Here is an 18,673-nt window from a genome sequence, read left to right as displayed (position 1 = left end):
TACTTGTGGCCTCATGACTGCTAGCCTTTCAGGACCAAATGTTCAAGGCACAAATGGTGCTTTGTGTTCCCTGCTGGGGTCATGGGACTTGGAAAGGGATGGTAGGTAGGGCTTGTGAGAAGCAGGTCTTAGCTCCAGGTGGGAAGTGACTAGATTTTCCAGCAGCGGGGAAGTGTCAGAGTGCACGTTCAGCACCATCCGTCTGTGGGGAACAGTGGGCTTTGCTGGCAGGAGTCGGGCAAGAAGGGTCTGAGCCAGCTTTGCCTCTGGAGCTGGGGAGGGGACAGGCGGAGGCCCTGCCTGCCCTGCCCTGCCCTGCTGAGGTATGGGGCTCAGCTGGAACCTCTTACATAAGGAGCAGATGAGGCTGCAGCTGGGACAGCCCTCCCTCACACCAACATCACGAGCCTCCTTCAGTGGGCAGTCCTTGGACCTTGGGTGGAGGCCAAGCTGGCTCATAAATAGGGGTCTCCACAGTGGCCTCTGCGCCTTCTGCCCACAGTCTTCTTTGCTTTGCTCACATTGCTGGCCTCAGGCCCAGACACCTGCTCTGCTCCAAGAAAATGGCTGCTCTTCGCATGCTGTGGATGGGGCTGGTCCTCCTGGGTCTCTTGGGATTCCCACAGACCCCAGCCCAGGGCCATGACATAGTACAGCCCAACTTTCAACAAGACAAGGTAAGAGGATTCCCCACACAAGGAAACAGAGCTCTCAGGTCAGAGCCAGGCTTTCTCTCACAAAAGAGGGTGTGCTGGGCACACCCAAAGATGAGGAGCTCAACATCCTGGGGACGGAGGGGGTCTTGGCTACCCCTTCCTCCATGGGGCAATGAGCTAGCCCACTAGAGAGGGAGGTGCATGGATGAGCATCCTCTAATGAGGACCTGTGTGGGGGAGGAGTCAGCGAAGGGAAGAACAGCCGACCAGGGTCTGCCCATGAGGGGTGCATGGAGCAGACCCAGGCATCCACTGGTCGTAGTTCCTGGGGCGCTGGTACAGCGCGGGCCTTGCCTCCAATTCAAGCTGGTTCCGGGAGAAGAAAGCAGTACTGTCTATGTGCAAGACAGTGGTAGCCCCCTCCACAGAAGGTGGCCTCAACCTCACCTCTACCTTCCTCAGGTGAGACAAGGGGGTGTGGCAAGCTCTGGGACACAGAAGGCCCACAGAGCCTTCTGGGGAACATCCTGGGGTTTGTTCCCTTACTTCAAGAGTAATCTACCCACAGGAAAAACCAGTGTGAGACCAAGATCATACTGCTGCAGCCTGAGGGGATCCCTGGATTCTACACCTACAGCAGTCCCCGTGAGTGAGCCACTTCCTTATCTGGGCAGATTCTGAGGTAACTGGCGGCAGGCTGTACAGCCCCTGTCCCAAAACTGTGGGGATAATGGTCACACCACAAGGGCCAGTCATCCAAGGCCAGACCTGATTGTGAGTCTGCCTCAAGCACACGGAACTGCCTCTCTTTGGGGACTTTGGCCTCTCTGAAGCCCACCCCCATTCTTCCAGGCCCCTTTTCTGTCTAAATGGAATTTCCCAGTACTCAGCTGCCCAAGTGGGTCACATACAGGCATTTCCCAAATCCTACTCACATTTCATAGCTCCTATCCAAGGACCTTTTGCTATCCCTCACCTGAGTTATGGCTCCCCACCAGAACCCCATTTCCTTGGCCTTCCTGTTGATTTCTTGAGTCTAAGCGTTTTCTGCCTTCTCCCCAAGACTCATGGTTTGGAGACAGTGTTCCAGGCTGTTCAGGCAGGAAGCTAGAGACTGGCTAATGGCCACCCAGGGAGGAACAGGGAAGGCAGCTAAAGCAGGGCGGAGGAAGAAGGCCTGAGACCCTCCACGGAGAAGCCCACAAAGGTCACCCTTCCGAGAGAGGGAGACAGAGATGTGGGAACCACATGTCTCAATCAGTGTCATTTCTTGGGTTCTCAGACTGGGGCAGCGTCCACTCCCTCTCAGTGGTGGAAACCAACTACGATGACTATGCACTGCTCTTGAGCAAGGGCACCAAGGGCCCTGGCCACGACTTCCACATGGCCACCCTCTACAGTAAGTGTCCCAGCCCACAGGCCCATGCACAGGGGAGATACCTGAGGTTGGAAACAGACCAAGACCTGACCCAGAGGACAGTAACAAAGGGGTGTGGGGGCAGGGCAGGAGCTTTTTGCCTCCTGATGCCAACCCTTTCTTTATCTACCAGGCAGAACTCAGACTCTGAAGGACGAACTGAAGGAGAAATTCACCACCTTTTGCAAGGCCCAGGGCTTCACAGAGGAGGACATTGTTTTCCTGCCCCAACCCGGTGAGGGGGACTAATCTGCTGGGGAGGGAGTTATAGTCAGATTAACACAGCCTGTGGTTGCAGCAAGGTTGGGGCAACCGGCCTTGCCCTACCACCTACTAGTCCAGGGGACTCCAAGGAAATGAATGAAGGTGTCAGTCTGTCCAGACATTACTGCATCTTCCTGCAGCCCCCTTTATTGGGAACCCTCTTCCTGGTGGACACCTAGCTCCCCTGCCTGCCAGCCCCCTAGCTAGGGGTATAGGGATGCTACTGGGACCAACAGCTGGAGAAAGATACCTTTTATGTCTTAAAGAACAGATTGGAGTAGGGGTGGGATGGAGTCTCAAGTCTGGGGGCTCAGCTTTGGGGAGGCTTCTTAGAGTCCAGAGAGAAGCACCAAGTCCTGGTAATGTGGGTCTAAGCCTGGGCTTCTTTCTTGGCAGAAAAATGCATTCAAGAGTGAACACAGGTGAGAGAGGTCAGAGGGCTGGTGCCACATGGTAAGCGCTACTCCACCGTTTACTCACCCAACACATGACCACGGAGTGACGGGGATGCAGTTCCCCAAGCACAAGTGCCCAGTGTGACAGAAAGGAAGCAGAGTTCCAGTGGCATTGGCTAGAACAGGGTTCATGGGGAGAAGGGTAATGGCACAGGCAATGGGAAGGAACCGCCGTCCTGTGAGGCCCATCCTGCAGCAGGGGTTTCCAAGAAACCAGGAAGGGGAATGGCCAGGGATGGAGATGGCAGGTTAGAGGGCTCCTCACTAGTGCTGTTGATGAGACTTTGGGACCGTAGGCTCTGAAGAAATACTCCAGGAGGCCCTGGCCAGAAGTGCTGTCTTGGACCCACTGGGGCTAAGAGTGCTGCTTTTCTCACTGAGGGCTCTTGTTCTTCTGTCCAGGTGACCTGGCCTCAGGACTCCTTTGCTCTGTCACTCTCGAGATCCCAGCCCTGGTTCCCCAAAGTGCATTTCCCCCTCCAGCTTTGCCATGATGGAGAAATAAAAGTCCAAAGCAAGTTAGATCTTGGTTTTTGTCTGTCTGTTCTCTGGGCCCCTGGGCTGCTACTATACCCCTCATATACATTTCTCAATACGATAATCAGAAAGGTGTTTGTTCCTGCTCAAGCCCTGATGAGGAATAGCCTAACACTAGGAATGTGCCCGGTTCAGCATGTGCAGGGAGGCTACCACCTCACCACATGCCCCTGCAAGCTGCCAGCCACAGCCAGGCCTGGGCTGGGCTGCAGGGGGTCAGTCACTTAGATATGTGTCTACCCCTGTGCATCCAGAGAGCCTCCGATCCCATAAGCTTCTTAAGGTGTGAGATAAGAATCTTTAAATTAGGGGCTGGAGAGATGGCTCAGTGGTTAAGAGCACTGGCTGCTCTTCCAGAGGTCCTGAGTTCAATTCCCAGCAACCACATGGTGGCTCACAACCACCTGTAATGAGATCCGATGCCCTCTTCTGGTGTGTCTGAAGGTGCACTCATATAAATAAAATAAAAAAAGAATAATAAAAAAAGGAATCTTTAGATTAAACAATAACGTTGGAAGGACAAAAAGGAGTTGTTTCACAGATACAGACGAACTGAGTGACCTGAAGAGAGGCTGTCTGTACCCTCTGTTCCTATCCCAACCCTCTGACCACCAAAGGCACCAAAACCACACACAGATAGCCATCCAACTCGCTCCACTTTTCTTCCAGATTTCTGCCTGAGCAGCTACCCCAGGGCCTCATCTATGTCCCTCCTGGTTCATAGTGGGCAGGTCCAAGGCTTAAGCAGACCATACTGAGATTCAGACCCGTGGGTTGCCTCTGGAAAGTCTTCCTGGAGAAGGGGCTACACTATGCCTAGTCTGACATTCAGAACTACCTGCCCCGGACTGCTGAGCTCCTACCCCTCCCACAGGAAATATCGCTGACAGGATGTGGTGTGCTGAGTGTAGAAAGAACTAAACCAGGTGCAACTCAGTCAGTGGCCTCTCACAGTGGGGGTGTCTCAGGCCAAGCCAGCTACCTCAGGGCGTCTTGGAGATATGAAGGCCACAGAGAGAAAGCCATGACAGTTCTTTGGCCTGGAGGACCCTCCAACTGCTGAGACTCTGCTGATTTGTTTGTTCTTTGCCCTGCTTGGGTGTCCCTGGCTCGGGTGCCCAGGCAGGACAGCCTTGATGTCAGCCAGGGAAGCCCACACCCGTCTCACCTTCTTTCTTCACCGCAAGCTTTTTTGCACACTTTCTTTGGTTTCAGCCGGTTAGGGTCATGGACTTCAAGAAAGGCCTCCATCCATTTGCTACAGAGGACCAGGAGTGGCCTTGTGAGCACAGTGTCCAGACCAGCAGTTAGAAGCAGTTACCTCAGGCTCCCAGCACTACAGTTGTAGTGCAGAAGTTATGGGTACTGGGCACTGATCCTTGGCAGGAAAGCAAAAGTGTCCTGACGAGATGAAGTGGGCTCTTCCAGGATGCAGAGGATCCCACCCACCTCCCTGCCCTACCCTGCAGCTCAGAGGACCCAGCACACACTTGGGGCTATCTCAGATAACCAGGGCTTCCAGGACTATGAAAGATGCACGCGGTCCTAGTGAGAGCCTTGCCCAATGGTGACCTGGCTGTCAGGTTTAGGTGTCCCACATGAGTGATCCTATGAGCCTCCAGCTCAATGAAGATCAGGGGGTGGGGACTAGGTCTGTCTCTGTCATACCAGAAGTACAGCCCATAGGCTCCTGACTGGGCAGTGGAAACCCAAATAAGAGTTACAGAAGTGTGCTCTCCAGAGGACCTCGGCCTACACTGAAAGTCTGCTTGTGACCTGTGTGAGGAAATAGGGTCTGTATGTCTGTGTGTATGTGTGTCTGCAGAGGAGGCTGTTATGCACTCTACAGATGCATGCCTTGGGGTATGCCCCATCCAACACCCTGTAAGCTAAAGCACTCGGTCCCCTTGTGAAGGCTGTGACGTCTCTGTCCCCTGACGTCCCCTGTGACGACTCTGCATGGTTAATGTCCTTGTTCACTGGGGCTGCCTGAAAAAGCAAGGCAGATGTTGGGGTTGAGCACCATCAAGGGTCAGTGGTGGCTGAGGTGTGGAGTTCTTTCTCATGGCAGATGCCAGGAGAGAGAAACAACCTTCACCAAGAGCACCAGGTGAGAAGCTTGGATGGCCAAAAGACTATCATTTGGTAGCAGGGAAAGAAGTGGGGTGGGGTACCTCATCGTATAGACTGCAGGACTGGCAAACTGGAATAGCTATCTTGAGGAGTTTCCCAGGGGTGTCTTCCATGCTGGGGAGCTTCCTAAGTTGGCAGGCATCTCTGAGTCCTGGTTAGCAACCCACCTCTCACTCCATAACCTACAGTGACATTCCTGCACCCTTCCTGGACAAACCAGAGCTTTTACTGCGGTGTCCTTCAAACAGAAGTACATTCTCTGGTGCACTGGCAGAGGACGGTACCAGACACAGGCCCCTCTCCTGGAGCAGTATCCCCAGCTTTGGTGCGAATACTGCCCAGGGCGCCCAGGGCACATCTCATCATGGAGAAAGAATCTTTGTTTCTCAGAGTGTCTTCTTGGGACTCCCATGATTAAGAGTCTGCAGTAGGGGCCCAGTGAGGGGGCAGAATGCCCAGGTCAGTACATACAAGAGGCTATCATTGTCTGAGGGTGGAAGAAATAGGGAAGAAGCAAAAGCATCCATGAGGTCTGCTTTCTCAACAGATCAGTGTGTTGGTGTGCTGGCATGGATGAGTGTCCCCAGAGGTCCCTCCTAATGCCCCAACACACCAACCTACAACTACATTGGGCGTGGTCTCCATTACGGAGAAGGCAGGAAGGCCACCATAGCTTCAAGCAGCTCCTCTGCCCCTCAAGACCCTTACCCCCCACTTTTGGTAATGCTTGGGGACCTACAACACCTGCTCCTTGTAGGATGGATCCAGCCACCTGCGGGGTCAGTTGGGTCATGATGCCTCTGTGCTGAATCTTCCCCCAAAGAGCTCCAGCTCCCCAAACACAAGAAACATTTTGGTGAGCAGTCATAGGGAAGTCAGAGAGTGGATGGTGGGTGGCAAGGCCTGTCTAAGGCTCGAAACCACATAGGCTGGGTCCCTTAGGGCAGTGTAGGGTACTGGGAAAAGGCTGGACCTTAGTTTTTCGGAGGAAGATCCAAGGTGCCTAAGGGCCCTTCTTGGACCCTGTAATCCCCGGCATCTGGTCTAAGGTGTGTGATACTGCTGGTTTAGCTGCCCAGAAGCTCCTGCACTGGGACTAAAGTTACATGGGGGGAAGCCGTATTCCGCCCTGCTCCATGTGTGCCCTGGGCCCTGGGAGCCACTGTAGACAGAGTCAGCATTCAAGGGCCTGCAGATGAGGTGCCTGAGATGTCTGTGAGAATGAGACTGATTGAGAGAGGCACTCACATTGGCCTCCAGTCTCCACTTGCACACACATGTGTACACGTGAATATGTACAACACACACAGAAAGGCAAGTGTACTATTTCTGTGTTTATGCCAGACACAGTAGAACTTGTTTAATGTTTGTGTGTGTGCTAGGACCCAGGAGCCTTTCCATCTGGATTTACAAGTGCGTCCCACCATGCCCTGAAGTACCATTGTTTGAAAAGACAAAATTGTCCTGAAATGTTTGAGGACAAGGTTCAATGGCATCTGTAATGTGAATATTCTGCAAATGTTAATAAAATAAAATAGAATCTAATAGAGATACTGATTGTAAATTTGTCAAAATGTTGGTAATTCTTCCATATGGGGCTCATTATATGGTATTATTTCTGCTTTGTAGTCAGTTTAAAGTTTTTCAAATTGGTAAAACAAAGCAAAGCAAACAAACAAAACCGGCAGCTCCATAGGAGGCGGAGAAACAAGTCCCTGCAGAATTCAGCAGTTTAGTCCTCTGGGTCCTTCAGGTCTGGGACAGGCCCTCTAGTGGAAGAGGACGCCCGTGCCATCTCCCAGGCCGGTGGTCTGGACAGGGCTCTGCTTCCTAGCTCTGGCTCTGACTCTGGCAGGCCTCCATACTTTGATATCAAAGGTTTTCCTGGGTTGCCTTGTGTTGTGATGAGCAAGGCAATAGGGAGAAATGACAGTCCTCACTTCTGTCATATAAGCAGGCCCTTAGATGCAGCTCCTGGGAGGAATCAGACAACGGAAATGCAGACTGACATCAAGGTTGTGCCAGAGACTCCGAAAACCAGGACGTATGGTGCAGAAACAAGCAGGGAGGAGAGGAAGACATGGAGAGAGGGAGAGAGACTTGGGCAGAAATGTTCTACGTGGAGCCCCAAGTCGTCTTTCAAAAGAGCTATAGGCAGTACACCAGCTAGCGACAGGCAACAACCCACGCCAAGGTTCTGGTCCAATTCACGAAATTACTAACCATTCTCAGTATTCTCATGGGTCCATGACAGTCCTCTTGCACAGCCTCGGGAAGATTTCTGTTCCCATCGGGCCTCCTTCTGAGCACAGCCTTCGCCGGGCTCCGTTCTCTGCAGATGGCACCAGCCCTATTCTGCAGGCCCTGTGTGGATTCTGATCAGCATTGCTGCAGTGTGAGTGCTGTCCCATTAGATCTCAGGTTTTAGAGCCCTTGTGTTGGTGAAAGTGTCCCCAAGGCTGACAATGGGAGGGTATTGCTTGGGAGAAAATTTGCGTGGGGAGGTCTCTAAACATTTGCCAAATGCACTGTACTTACTCTTGTATGTTGGTTTGTTACAACTCAGCTTTGAAAAGAGATGTGTTTATATCTAAAGTGACACGAAGGGACAAGTGACCAACAGTTTGGAGGCCCTCCAGGGCAAGTCCATGGATGATAGATAGGAAAGGGGACTGGCATTGAAGAGCAGCAGATGTATGCACGGTTGCTAAGAAGGATCTAGAAAAGCGGAGGAGCACAAGGAATGAAGCTATAGTAGATCTATGCTAGGGTGCAAGGGCCACAGGGCAGAACCCAGAATAGCATTGAGGAGGAGCCTACTTCCCAAGGGGCTAAAGCTCTAAGCCCCGCCTTCCGAGTGCCTCCAGCCCCGCCCTACGCGCTAAGTCCCGCCCTCAAGGTTGGCCTCCCGGGCACAGCCTGGTCCCCGGAAACAATGTCAACTTTGAGTACAGCCCCACCCAGTAGTCTTGTCCTTCGGTCCCTTCAGACACCAGAAGTTCCGCCCCCTTAGCTTGCGAGTCACCAAGTTTGTACTTCTGCGCAGGCGCCCTCAGTCCACTGACTTGTTCCTGCGGGGAGACCGCCTTGCTGTCATGGCTCCTCCACCGTTGTCGCTGCCACTTTGCATTCTGCCGCCGGACTCCGGCTCTCCCCGTTTGGTGTGCTACTGCGAGCAGGACAGTGGTGGAGACAGGAACCCGGACGACTTCAACCTCTAGTGAGTGGAGTCTAGGGATGTAGGGTGTGGGAGCGCAGCGGGCGCGGTGCCTGACAACCCCTCCCACCCAGTGTGACCGACGCCGCGGAGCTCTGGAGCACCTGCTTCTCGCCTGACAGCCTGGTGATGCTCGTGCGTAACAGCACTGGGGATAGGAGACATCTGGAAGTCTGCCACCCCCCCCCCCAACTCCCGGGGCAGTGTTTCTAACAGCACTTCCAAGGTTGGACAGTTTGGAATGTCCAGTGGGTCCAGGGTCCTGGCCAGTTAGTGACAATTCCATGTTCCCAACAGAAAGCCCGATTTGGCCTAAGTGGGGCTGAGGATATCCATTCCCGGTTCAGGTAAGTTCCTGTTAGGGAGGCCACGTGGATGAGGAGCTTGGGGTAGTGATAATACACCCTAGCCGTAACACACATCTCCTTCCTTAGGGCAGCCTGCCAACAGCAGGCAGTGACTGTAAGCCTGCAAGAGGACAGAGCACTGATGACCCTTTCAGGGGACACCTCTGCCCTGGCCTTTGACCTCTCCAAGGTGCCCAGCCCCGAGGCATCCCGAAGGCTGCAGGCTTTGACTCTCAGCCTGGCGGAGCATGTATGCAACCTAGAGAGACGGCTGGCAGGTACCGTATGTGTGGGCACCTATACCTTCCCTCGAGGACATGATTTTGCAGACCCTCCTGGCATTGAGTGAGATGCCATGGCTTTTTCCCAGCTGCAGAAGAGACTGCCACTAGCCCCAGGAAGAACTTCCAACCAGCAGGCACTCAGTTCTTACCGGGTAAGGGGCAGGCCTGGCATGTGGGTTGGGCTGTTCTTTCTCTGGAACTACCTCTCCAGATGCCACGTGTTCTAGGGAGAATCTTCCAGTGTGGAAAGTTCTGGCCAGGGCTCTTTGTTCAAGATTTCTCTGATCCTATTTTCTGGCAGAACTTGATCACCAGAGAGGAAGCTCTGGGCCTGGGGTCAGGAAACGCTGTCCAGGGGAATCTCTCATCAACCCTGGCTTCAAAAGGTACTTACTACCTGTCTTTTCTACCCTGGTCACTTCCTTTTCCTCCATGCATCACACATTCTTGTCTTCTAGTAAGAAACCAGCTGGTGGTGTAGACTTCGATGAGACCTGAAGATTGCAAACCTGTGACCTCTTCAGGAGCCTGTCTACAAGGAAAGGGGAGACCTAGGGCCCCCTAAGCAGAGACACCCTGAGCTTCACTCCCCTGTGGTCCTGCTGTTGGGCAAAAGTGTCTCACCCCTTCCCCGTCAAATAAACTGCTCCCTCAGGGAGAGATGCTAGGCCAGACTTGACTAGTGCAGATTGGCCTTGGGGAGGGGCCAGAGACCCCTTCAGTGCGCTGTGGAGCTGCTGGATGCAAACATGCATCAGACTCTCAGCATCCGGGAGGCTCTTTTGCCTGGGTCTCAGGGCAGCAGCAGAGCTTTCTCAGACCTAGTGTGTTGTTTCTGTGGCCAGCACAAACACTGAGAGGGTCTTGTCTGGTAGAGTCAGGACTCCCTAAGGCTTAGAATGGTGTCCCACACTTCCAAGCCCCACCCAGGTAGGGCAGATTATACCTGTCCCATATAAAGATACACAGAGGAGTTGTCTTGGAGGCCACCACAGGGCACCAGACAGAGGAAGCCCCTTATAGGAGATAGGGTTGGCACTCAGCCTACCTCAGCTGGACCGAGGAATGTAGACCTGCCCCCACCCATTGGCCAGGATCCCGGAGGCTGAGCTCCGTGGGCCTCAGCTCTCCACCCTCCTTGGCCATCCACGGCACCCCGCCCAGCTCTGGCCTGACTGGTTTGGGAGACTAATCCAGTCCCCTAGATCCCTGATGCCTCTGTGCCAGGGCAACTGTAAGGGGCCCCAGGCCTCTGTGCCACACCATGAAGGAGGATACACTGTGTTTTGCCCAGTGGACTCTTGGCTTCATCACTCTGGGCAACCACCTTTAACTATGTTTCTCACCATAGGGTTGAGGTGGCGTAATTGTGGGTCTCTGGCCATTTGGATGTTCAGGACACGATTACTTGTGTCAGAGAAACTTTATGGGTAGAGGTGCTAGCGGGGGTGCACAGCAGGCTGGTAGGCTGCCAGGATCTCTGAGCTGTGTGGACAGGTATACTTGAACTCTTTCTCCTGCAACGCACTGTCCAAGTAGCGCCGAACACAGGACAGTTCTGCGGGGATGGGCAGCTGGCGGAAGTGCGCACACACGGCCTGTGGGTGCGGCAGAGTGTGACGAGGGTCTCACTCCATAGCCCCCCATCCACACCTACCAGCTGGTCCCTCACTCACATCCACAATGTGCAGCTTGGGTAGCAGGCTGCAGTCAGCCAGCGTGAACTGGTCACCATCGAGAAAGCGGCGGCGGGACTCGCGAAGGTGTGGCTCCCGCGCCAGTTCGTGGTCCAGTGGTGCACGCAGGTAGCTGTCCAGCCTGGTCAGAGCCCGGAGCAGCTGCTGGTACAGGGCTTGGGGGCAGTGGTAACAGTGAGGACTCAGCCTGGGCCTTGGGTTAGCCCTCCTGCCTGTACCTGCTGGCCTGTGTCTCACCATTGTCCTGTGTAGGCACTGGGTTCTTGATGAAGGCAGAGAACTTGTGGAAGATGTCGTTGCCTGCTGTGTTGGACTCCCTGTACCTGGGTGCCAGGCTAGGGAAGCTGTAGGCGTGAGTGGTTTGAGAACTCCAGTCAGACCCTCAAGTACACTGTGTCTCAAAGCACCCTACCTAGGCACTCCCCAGGTGTCCCCGAGGAGGTCCCATCTTTGCCCTCCTGCTCCATCAGGTGCTCACTCAGGTGGCCCCAGCGTCTCCTCCAGAAACTCCTCGATCTGCAGTGTGTCTGTCTTGACATCCCCATCGTAGAGCAGGATGGGCAGCTGTGAGCCTGGTGCGAAGTCCTTCAACACATCCAGTGCCCTGTGGACACCAGGCAGAAGGGAGGTGGCTGGCCCAAGGTGGGTAGAGGCCAGGGAAGGGTCCAGGGTGGTGTCTCACCTTCGTGTGTCCACTGTGGTGAGTGTGAAGGGCACACCCTTGAGGAGCAGGACCATGAAGAGCCGCTGACAGGAAGGGCAGTGCCCTATACTCTCGCCATCTTCACTGGCCTGGGTGGGTGGAACAGAGGTGTCAGGCTCTGAGCAGACCCAGGAATCCTGACACCTGGCTGGGTGGGACTCTGCTTCCCACTGCCATTGGCTCTGCAGGCAGGCTAGGGCTCTGGCCTGATTTAGCATGGCATCCACAAGTGTCTAGTGAGGGCCCTTGAACTGATCCCCAGAATGGGGAGGGCAAAAGAAGTTGGGAGCTTAGAGGCCTAGGCTTGGGGGCCTGCCACAACTTTTCCTTCCACAGTCAGAAGGTTCCAGTCACAGAGACTGGCAGGGTGGGGCAGGCCAGAGAATCATCTTCTTCTAGTGATTAACCCACACAACTGGGTATTGAGGCTTACAGCTCAGGGAAGGAAGGAAAGGAACCAAAGAAGAGGCCAGGACCCGCTCCCACTTAGGTCTGAGCACAGGCCTGTTAGCTAATAGGGCTATCTCTGGCAAGTCCCCAGTCTGATCCAAATCTCTAGCTAAATGTCTGGTGCCAGCTAGCAGACTGACACCTCCTCACCAAAGGGCTTTCCCCCAGAGCTGGGCCAGGTCCATGATGTGAAGAGCAGGACCCACACTATCTGATTCTTCTTACAGGAGCTCCTCCCTAGGAGGCCTGGCTCTGAGACTCAGCCCTGAGTGGGGCAGCTTAAACCCACCACAGGGATAGTTAGGCACCATTAGGAAGACCCACCCCTCTGCATGAACAACAAACAAACAACCCAGCGGCCCCTCCAGCCCAGCCTGCCCAGAACCTTCACAAAGAGCTGGAGCTTGGTGTTTTCAGTCATGGTGGGAGCTGAGGCATCCAGCTGCGGCAGCCGCAAGGTACAGGGTGTGCCTGGGGAGCTCTTTAAGTCTTTCTGGATGCCCCACCCTCCCCAGTTAGTGGGCCCGCCCCACGGAGCCACCTAGGCAACAGATAGGTTGCCAGAGCAAAGCAAGCTGTCTGTGCAAGACCAGGGTGTCTGTGCATAACAGTGACCACAGGGGCCCTGAATCTCGGGGCCAGCTGTGAGGATGGAAAGCTGGTTCAGAGCAAAAGACTGAAACCTCGGTGTGACTGTGAGGGGCAGCTAGTGTGGTGAATGTAGACAGGGTTGTCTCACGGCCCTCGGTGGTTTATTTTTCTTTGTCAAGTCCTTATCCCAGAAAGCCAGGGAGTGGGAATGAGTGGGAAATGCCTCAGTTTGCCTGTCTGTGAGATAAACCCTTACGGAAGAGATGCCCCCTCCCTCTGACAAAGCCCAGTCAGGGCGGGCCCACATTCCAGACTTGTTCCTGGCCAGCAGACTGATAAGCCTGGTTTGGGTGTTTAACCCAGCTGAGCAGTGAATTCCATGCTCCCATCCTGTCCACACAGGTTCAGAACAGGTTACTTACTCTTAACCTCAATCTTCAGATGCCACTAGGAAGGGTTAGAAGCTACTGTTTACTGGCTGAAATGGGGGTGTGGTCCCCAGCAGGAAGAAAAAGGCCAGGATAGTCTGACCCTACCAGTCAGCCCTTCAGTCTTCCTGAGCCTCCCGAGCCCACTGCGCTCTACAGTGCTAGTTCCTTTGTCAGCTGTCATAGCAGGGGAACTGTCCTTTACTTGTGCTCACAGAGACTGGCGCTGCCCACTGGCTAAGACCAGGACCAAGAGGTTGCTTTCCTGTCCCTGGTAGGCTGGTGTCATCCAGGCTACAGATTGCAGCCTAGATGGCTCCGTACCTGCCCACTCACCTGCTCACGTGCCTGACTCCTAGTCAGCGCCTCAGCTCTGCCGGCCTCCCTCCTCCTCCGCCCTGCCTGGTCATTTCCCTGACCTCAGCCTGAGCTCAAGTGGAACGGCTCTGGCATCCTTGGCGTTTGCATTTGCAGAGGCTATCCTCTTCTTGCCTTGAGCCAGTTTTATTTTGGTTTCTTACTGACATGGTCAGCTTTCTGCTTTGTGGTTTCTGTCCTTTGCAGACAAATCACCACTGCGGGCCAGCCCTCCAAAGCCTTTGCCCAACTGCTGGTGGTCACCAGACACGCCGTATTTATATATTTTTGCAAAACTGTCCTTACAAATCTACAAGGAAGGGATGAAGTGGACGGACAACATAAGCAGTGGTTCAGAGGGAAAGATACAAAACACATCTCAAGAAACAAGGCAGTGACGCCAACTGGCTCTTCACTGTTTCAAGGGAGCCGTGGACACGTCCCGTGTCAGTCTGTGGGTACCGTGGACACGCCCCGTGTCAGTCTGTGGGTAGCAGGAGCCTCCAATACTCTGCTCCCATGTTTACAGCCTCCTGGAGGCAGCTAGTTTGCCTCCCAAAATCCAGGGTCATTATTGCACCACTGAACTTTGTCCCCCAGGATACCATCATGGATAAAGGGGCAGGAAGTAGTAGGGCCACATGTGCATACCAACAGAGTCTGGCATTATAGGTTTGTTGTGTTGGAAGATAGTGTCCTTAAAGAGGCAACCAAAATAAAATACGAGGCCGTCCAGTGGGCTCTAGTTCAATGTCCTTTCCAAAGGGGAGTTTGTGGCCAAGGTATCTTTCGGGGGAGTGGCCTGTCCAGCATCCCTTTGTCTGATCCCCAGCACCACAGAGATAGGGGAGATTTGAACCCAGAGACATGCACAGAACATCTTGTGAGCATTATGGCAGAGAGGGCAGGATGATACGCTATGTTCCATGGATTGTCAGAACGTACACAGCAAAGTCTACGGGTAATGGAAGGGCCTGGAACACATTTTTCCTCAGGCCTACAGTGGAGCCAGCCTGCCCTAACCCCAATCTCTCTCCTGTTTGTAACCACAGCAAACCAGTACAGAACTGAAGGGGAGAAGCATCATTAGCTTCAAGGTCATGCACTTCCCCTGGCTCACTGTGAGCACAGGCCTCAGTAGACAAACCCCTGACAGGACAGACGCCAATGTCTGTTCTGTCCATACATACCATGTACATTTTCCAATCTGTGGATTTTGTTTTGTTTTTGAGACAAGATTTCTCTGTGTAGCTCTGGCTGTCCTGTAGACCAGGCTGGCCTCGAACTCACAGAGATCCCCCTGCCTCTGCCTCCTGAGTGCTGGGACAAAAGATGTGTGTCACCACTTCCAGTGGTGGTGAATAGTCTAAGTGAATAAGAAGAGAACCAGGCCTGGTGATGCAGGCCTGCCATTCCATCTACTCAGGAGGCTGAGGCAGGAGGATCATAACTTCAAGACCTGCCCAGGGACTCAGTGAAGCTCTGTTCCTAACAAAGTATGTGTGTTGGATAGAGCTAGCTTGAAGGTAGAACTAATGTGTAAGGTCCTCACTTCAACCCCAACTCCACCAGTACCCCACCCTCCAGAAAACTTAATGCCACCCACTTTGGCTGAACCCATGACTTACCATGGCCATAGGACCTCACCCTGAAATCTCCAATACATACAGAGCATCCTCTGGGAGCTGAAAGACCCAAGACTGGCTCGTGTCTCCCTGCTTGTACATTTCACTCCTAACACATACCAGAGTGTCTCTGATAGAAATCCTGTTCCTGTACAAAGCTGCAAGTTGTTTTTTAAAGTCTCATGTAGCCCAGGCTGGCCTTGAACTCCTGATCCTCCTACCTCCACTTCTCAAGTGCTTAGATTACAGGTACCTGTCACTGCTTCTCCACTAACAGCTCTGCTATGAAAGGAGACACCAACTGGTGAGGGAATGAGGGTACTAGCATTCTGTCTAAGCTCCACCCTACAGTTAATAGCCAGGTATTCCCCACCCCACAGTTACCTAGCAGCAGCCAGGTATGCCTGGCCCTGTAAAAGGGGCTGCTTGCCCCCCCCTCACGCTCCTGCCCTCTTGCTTTCTTACCCTCTTCCCCCTTTACCTCTTCTCTCCCTATTCCCTTCCCCCCTTTCTTTCCAGGTGCTCATCATCCTTTATTCTACACCCCACCCTCTCTTTGCCTCTACTACCCTCTCAACTGCCTTCCCCATGCCCTGAATAAACTCTGTAACTATTCTATACTATACCTCCGTGTGGCTGGTCCCTTGGTGGAAGAGATGCCTCAACACGGGTCCACAGAGACATTCTCCTCCCACAGCTCACCACACAGCCATAGACATATTTGTGCTTCTCTTTATTTTTGTATAAGCACATCATATGAGTATGGGTAAAGACTTGCTCAGGTATTTCTGAGTTCTGCCCGCAGAACCTAGGTGTGGTGACATTCCCATAGCGGGAGCAGATCCTCAGTCCCCCCAAAGGGTTCTACCATCAACTGTCACATCTCCCCAGATTCATGTGCTGAAACCCTCATAGTCATGGCAAAGGATTCGGGGGTAGGGCTTCTCAGAGTTGATCTGAGTGTAGGGCAGGGTCCTCATAAGTAGAATATGTAATCTTACAAAGGAGACCCTTCAGGATTCCACCTAGAGAACTCTGGTCTTAGACACCTAGCCTCCACAAAAATGAAGATCAACTTATCAGCAGTTCATGGGTTCCCAGCCCTGAGTTGTTAGAGAAGCCCCAGAGGGGAATGGAGGAAGGTCTGGTCTGTGTGGTGGCCAGAAAGCAGGGGCAGCTCAGAAACTGTCAGGGCAGGGCAAAGGAACAGAGGCCAACCAAGCCAGGAAGGTGGTTTATACCTATAAGCCCAGCATTTAGGAACAGGCAGCCTGGGCTGTACACAAAATTCCTGTCTCTAAAACAAACAACAACAATAAAAATTACTGGCCAGCAAGAGATGGCTTTAGTGGTCAAAAGCACCAGATGTTCAACACGAGGTCAAAAGCACCAGCTTGTTCAACACAAGCCTAAAACCTGCCTCTGATTCCAGGAGCCACCGGCTGAAGTACAAACAACTCTAAAATCATGGAATGTGCATGCCTAAGCACACACAGTCACATGCTCACACACACCCACACACAAAAATAACAAGGAAAAAATTTAAGTGCATAGGTCCACAAGAACATTCTTTTTTTTTTTTAGTAGAGGAGAATTCCATGAGCATGTCGGCGGACGTGTATGGAAAAGAAGTGATCACCAGTCCTGCCTCATTGTCTCAGTACTAAGAGAGAGGTCCTCCCAAACTCCAGGACTCCCGATATTAGCATGTCATAGCCCACTGTGTTCTTCCCAAAAGATGTCCCACTATATCTGACCAGGAAATAATCAGACCCCACTCAAATCTCTGCACTTGTCCTGGTTGAGAGGAGGAAAAAGCTCTGCCAGGGCCTGGTGCCTAAGGAGAGGCAACAGCTCGAACCTGGAGCTAAAGGGACATTTTTCTTTTCTTTGTTCTTGCTTTTGTTTTTAGACAGGGTCTTCTGCAGCCCTTGTTGGCCTTGAACTCCTGATGCCCCTGCTGTTGCTCCTGAGCGCTAGAGTAACAGGTAGTCCCGCCAAACCTAATGTGCTGGTTAGTTCTTCATAAACCTGACAAAAGCTAGAGTCATCTGGGAAGACGGACCCTCATTCAGAAAATATCTTTATCAGACTGGTCTGTAGGCAAGTTTGTGAGGCATTTTATTCATTGATGGTTGATAGAAGAGTGCATGCTCAGCCCACTGTGCTGTTGCCCCTGGGCAAGGGCTCTTAGATTATATAAGGAGGCAGAAAGAAAGCCAGGACTGGGTTCCGAGGTTTCTCCCTGGCTTCAGTTCCTGCCTGCAGGTTTCTGCCTTGGGTTCCCTCAGTAATGAACCATTACACCTTTTCTTCCCTGAGCAATCTTTGCCTGTGGTGTTTATCACAGCAAGAGAAAGCAACCTAGGACACCTAGCTTTTCTTCCCCTTTTAACACTGCATGGTGTGACTAAAAGTCACCATTACCAGATTGAAAACCTCAGAAAGTGAGTCCTTCCTAGTCCCAGCTGCAGACTGGGCCATCTCCAATGACTGTGGACTTGGTGGGCACTAGGTAACTGCCCAGGTGGTTTGCTGATGGGTATCTTGTGACAAAGTAAAGGTAAGGGCAACAGTGCCAGCTCTGGAGCCCTGCAGGCTATACATGGTTGCCCTAACTTGCCTCCAGCCTGTAGCCCAAGGCTGCTTTTATAGCAGAAGCTTCTGGTCCATGGCCACCCAGATGTCTCTGTTCCTCCTAGCCCTGCTCAGGTCCTCAGCCTACTCAGCTCGAGGTGGGGATGGCAGTGCTCCCACAGCTCCTAGGTCCTACGGCTACACACAGGAAATGCTTCAGGGTCTGGGGTTGTGTTGTTTGCTTGTGTCTGTGTTGTTTCCAGAGAGAGGTCCTTGTACATGGTGGTGGGAACTGTGGGGGCAGGGCAGAAGCAGCTTGGAGGTGGTGTAGCTGCTAGTTCTGAGCTGCTACTGATGGGTTAACAACAGAAGGGTTGTGCCAATAGCCATAAAATGGGTGTGGGGACGCACACCTTCAACCCCAGCACTGGGAAGGCAGAGGCAGGAAGATCTCTTGCATTCAAGGCCAGACTGATCAATTTCCAGGACAGCCAGGGATACACAGAAAAACCCTGTATTGAAACAAAAACAAAAACAGAAACAGAGTGTTCCAAACCATGAGCTTGTTCAGAGGAGTGGGGTGCACAAGGAGTGGGGTGCACGAGGAGTGGGGTGCACGCAGAGGAGTGGGGTGCACGAGGAGTGGGGTGCACGAGGAGTGGGGTGCACGCTGTTCTTTCCTTGCAACTGTTCTGGAAGTTTCAAAATTAAGATGGTGGGATTACACTTTAGGATTGTCACAAATTCAGAAGCTTAGAGCAATTCATCAAAACCCATGTCCTGTCTCAAGGGCAGGAATTAAATGCATCTCACTGGGTCCCAGGCGTCCAGGCTCAGAGGTCTCTTCTGGAATTCGGGATCCTGTTGTATGTGTGGACGTAAGATAACTTCGGAAGCCACTCCTCTGGTACCCGCCAGGCTTGTTGTTTTTATGG

The 18,673-nt window shown here is 53.0% G+C and overlaps 3 protein-coding genes across 4 annotated transcripts; 2 read left to right on the top strand and 1 right to left on the bottom strand.

The window, feature by feature from the left end:
- Nucleotides 1–222: 222 nt before the first annotated feature.
- Nucleotides 223–3,311, top strand: PTGDS (prostaglandin D2 synthase). Its single transcript, XM_080928150.1, has 8 exons — nt 223–323; nt 503–677; nt 979–1,118; nt 1,225–1,301; nt 1,939–2,055; nt 2,207–2,308; nt 2,734–2,759; nt 3,195–3,311. The coding sequence occupies exons 2-7, from the start codon at nt 564–566 to the stop codon at nt 2,751–2,753; spliced, it is 570 nt and encodes a 189-aa protein (XP_080784276.1). The 5' UTR covers nt 223–323; nt 503–563; the 3' UTR covers nt 2,754–2,759; nt 3,195–3,311.
- Nucleotides 3,312–8,544: 5,233 nt separating this feature from the next.
- Nucleotides 8,545–9,974, top strand: PAXX (PAXX non-homologous end joining factor). 2 transcript variants are annotated; one of them, XM_080928146.1, is made up of 7 exons: nt 8,545–8,682; nt 8,754–8,814; nt 8,977–9,026; nt 9,114–9,304; nt 9,397–9,462; nt 9,612–9,696; nt 9,773–9,974. In XM_080928146.1, exons 1-7 carry the CDS (start codon nt 8,558–8,560, stop codon nt 9,789–9,791), a joined length of 597 nt encoding a protein of 198 aa, XP_080784272.1. In that variant the 5' UTR covers nt 8,545–8,557; the 3' UTR covers nt 9,792–9,974. The 2 variants fall into 2 exon arrangements, with proteins under 2 accessions (XP_080784272.1, XP_080784271.1); XM_080928145.1 differs by having other exon boundaries at nt 9,769–9,974.
- A 775-nt stretch (nt 9,975–10,749) lies between these two features.
- Nucleotides 10,750–12,581, bottom strand: CLIC3 (chloride intracellular channel 3; the record flags this gene model as incomplete). Its single annotated transcript, XM_080927305.1, has 6 exons — nt 10,750–10,908; nt 10,987–11,162; nt 11,245–11,351; nt 11,486–11,611; nt 11,690–11,799; nt 12,546–12,581. 6 exons carry the CDS (start codon nt 12,579–12,581, stop codon nt 10,750–10,752), a joined length of 714 nt encoding a protein of 237 aa, XP_080783431.1.
- Between the last annotated feature and the right edge of the window lie 6,092 nt (nt 12,582–18,673).

This window comes from Micromys minutus, assembly GCF_963924665.1.
Source record: "Micromys minutus genome assembly, chromosome: 13".
NCBI classification, from domain to species: Eukaryota; Metazoa; Chordata; class Mammalia; order Rodentia; family Muridae; genus Micromys; species Micromys minutus.
The sequence above is the reverse complement of the archived record's forward strand: the minus strand, read 5'-3'. Positions and strand labels throughout refer to the sequence as shown.

Bases quoted from the DNA above. Each gene is read 5' to 3' on its own strand.
- PAXX (XM_080928145.1), top strand. From the start codon at position 8,558: ATGGCTCCTCCACCGTTGTCGCTGCCACTTTGCATTCTGCCGCCGGAC. The intron at 8,683-8,753 runs GTGAGTGGAGTC...CCTCCCACCCAG, and splicing joins CCGGACGACTTCAACCTCTA to TGTGACCGACGCCGCGGAGC. The intron at 9,027-9,113 runs GTAAGTTCCTGT...CTCCTTCCTTAG, and splicing joins GATATCCATTCCCGGTTCAG to GGCAGCCTGCCAACAGCAGG.
- PTGDS (XM_080928150.1), top strand. From the start codon at position 564: ATGGCTGCTCTTCGCATGCTGTGGATGGGGCTGGTCCTCCTGGGTCTC. The intron at 2,056-2,206 runs GTAAGTGTCCCA...TTTATCTACCAG, and splicing joins CCACATGGCCACCCTCTACA to GCAGAACTCAGACTCTGAAG. The intron at 2,309-2,733 runs GTGAGGGGGACT...CTTTCTTGGCAG, and splicing joins TGTTTTCCTGCCCCAACCCG to AAAAATGCATTCAAGAGTGA.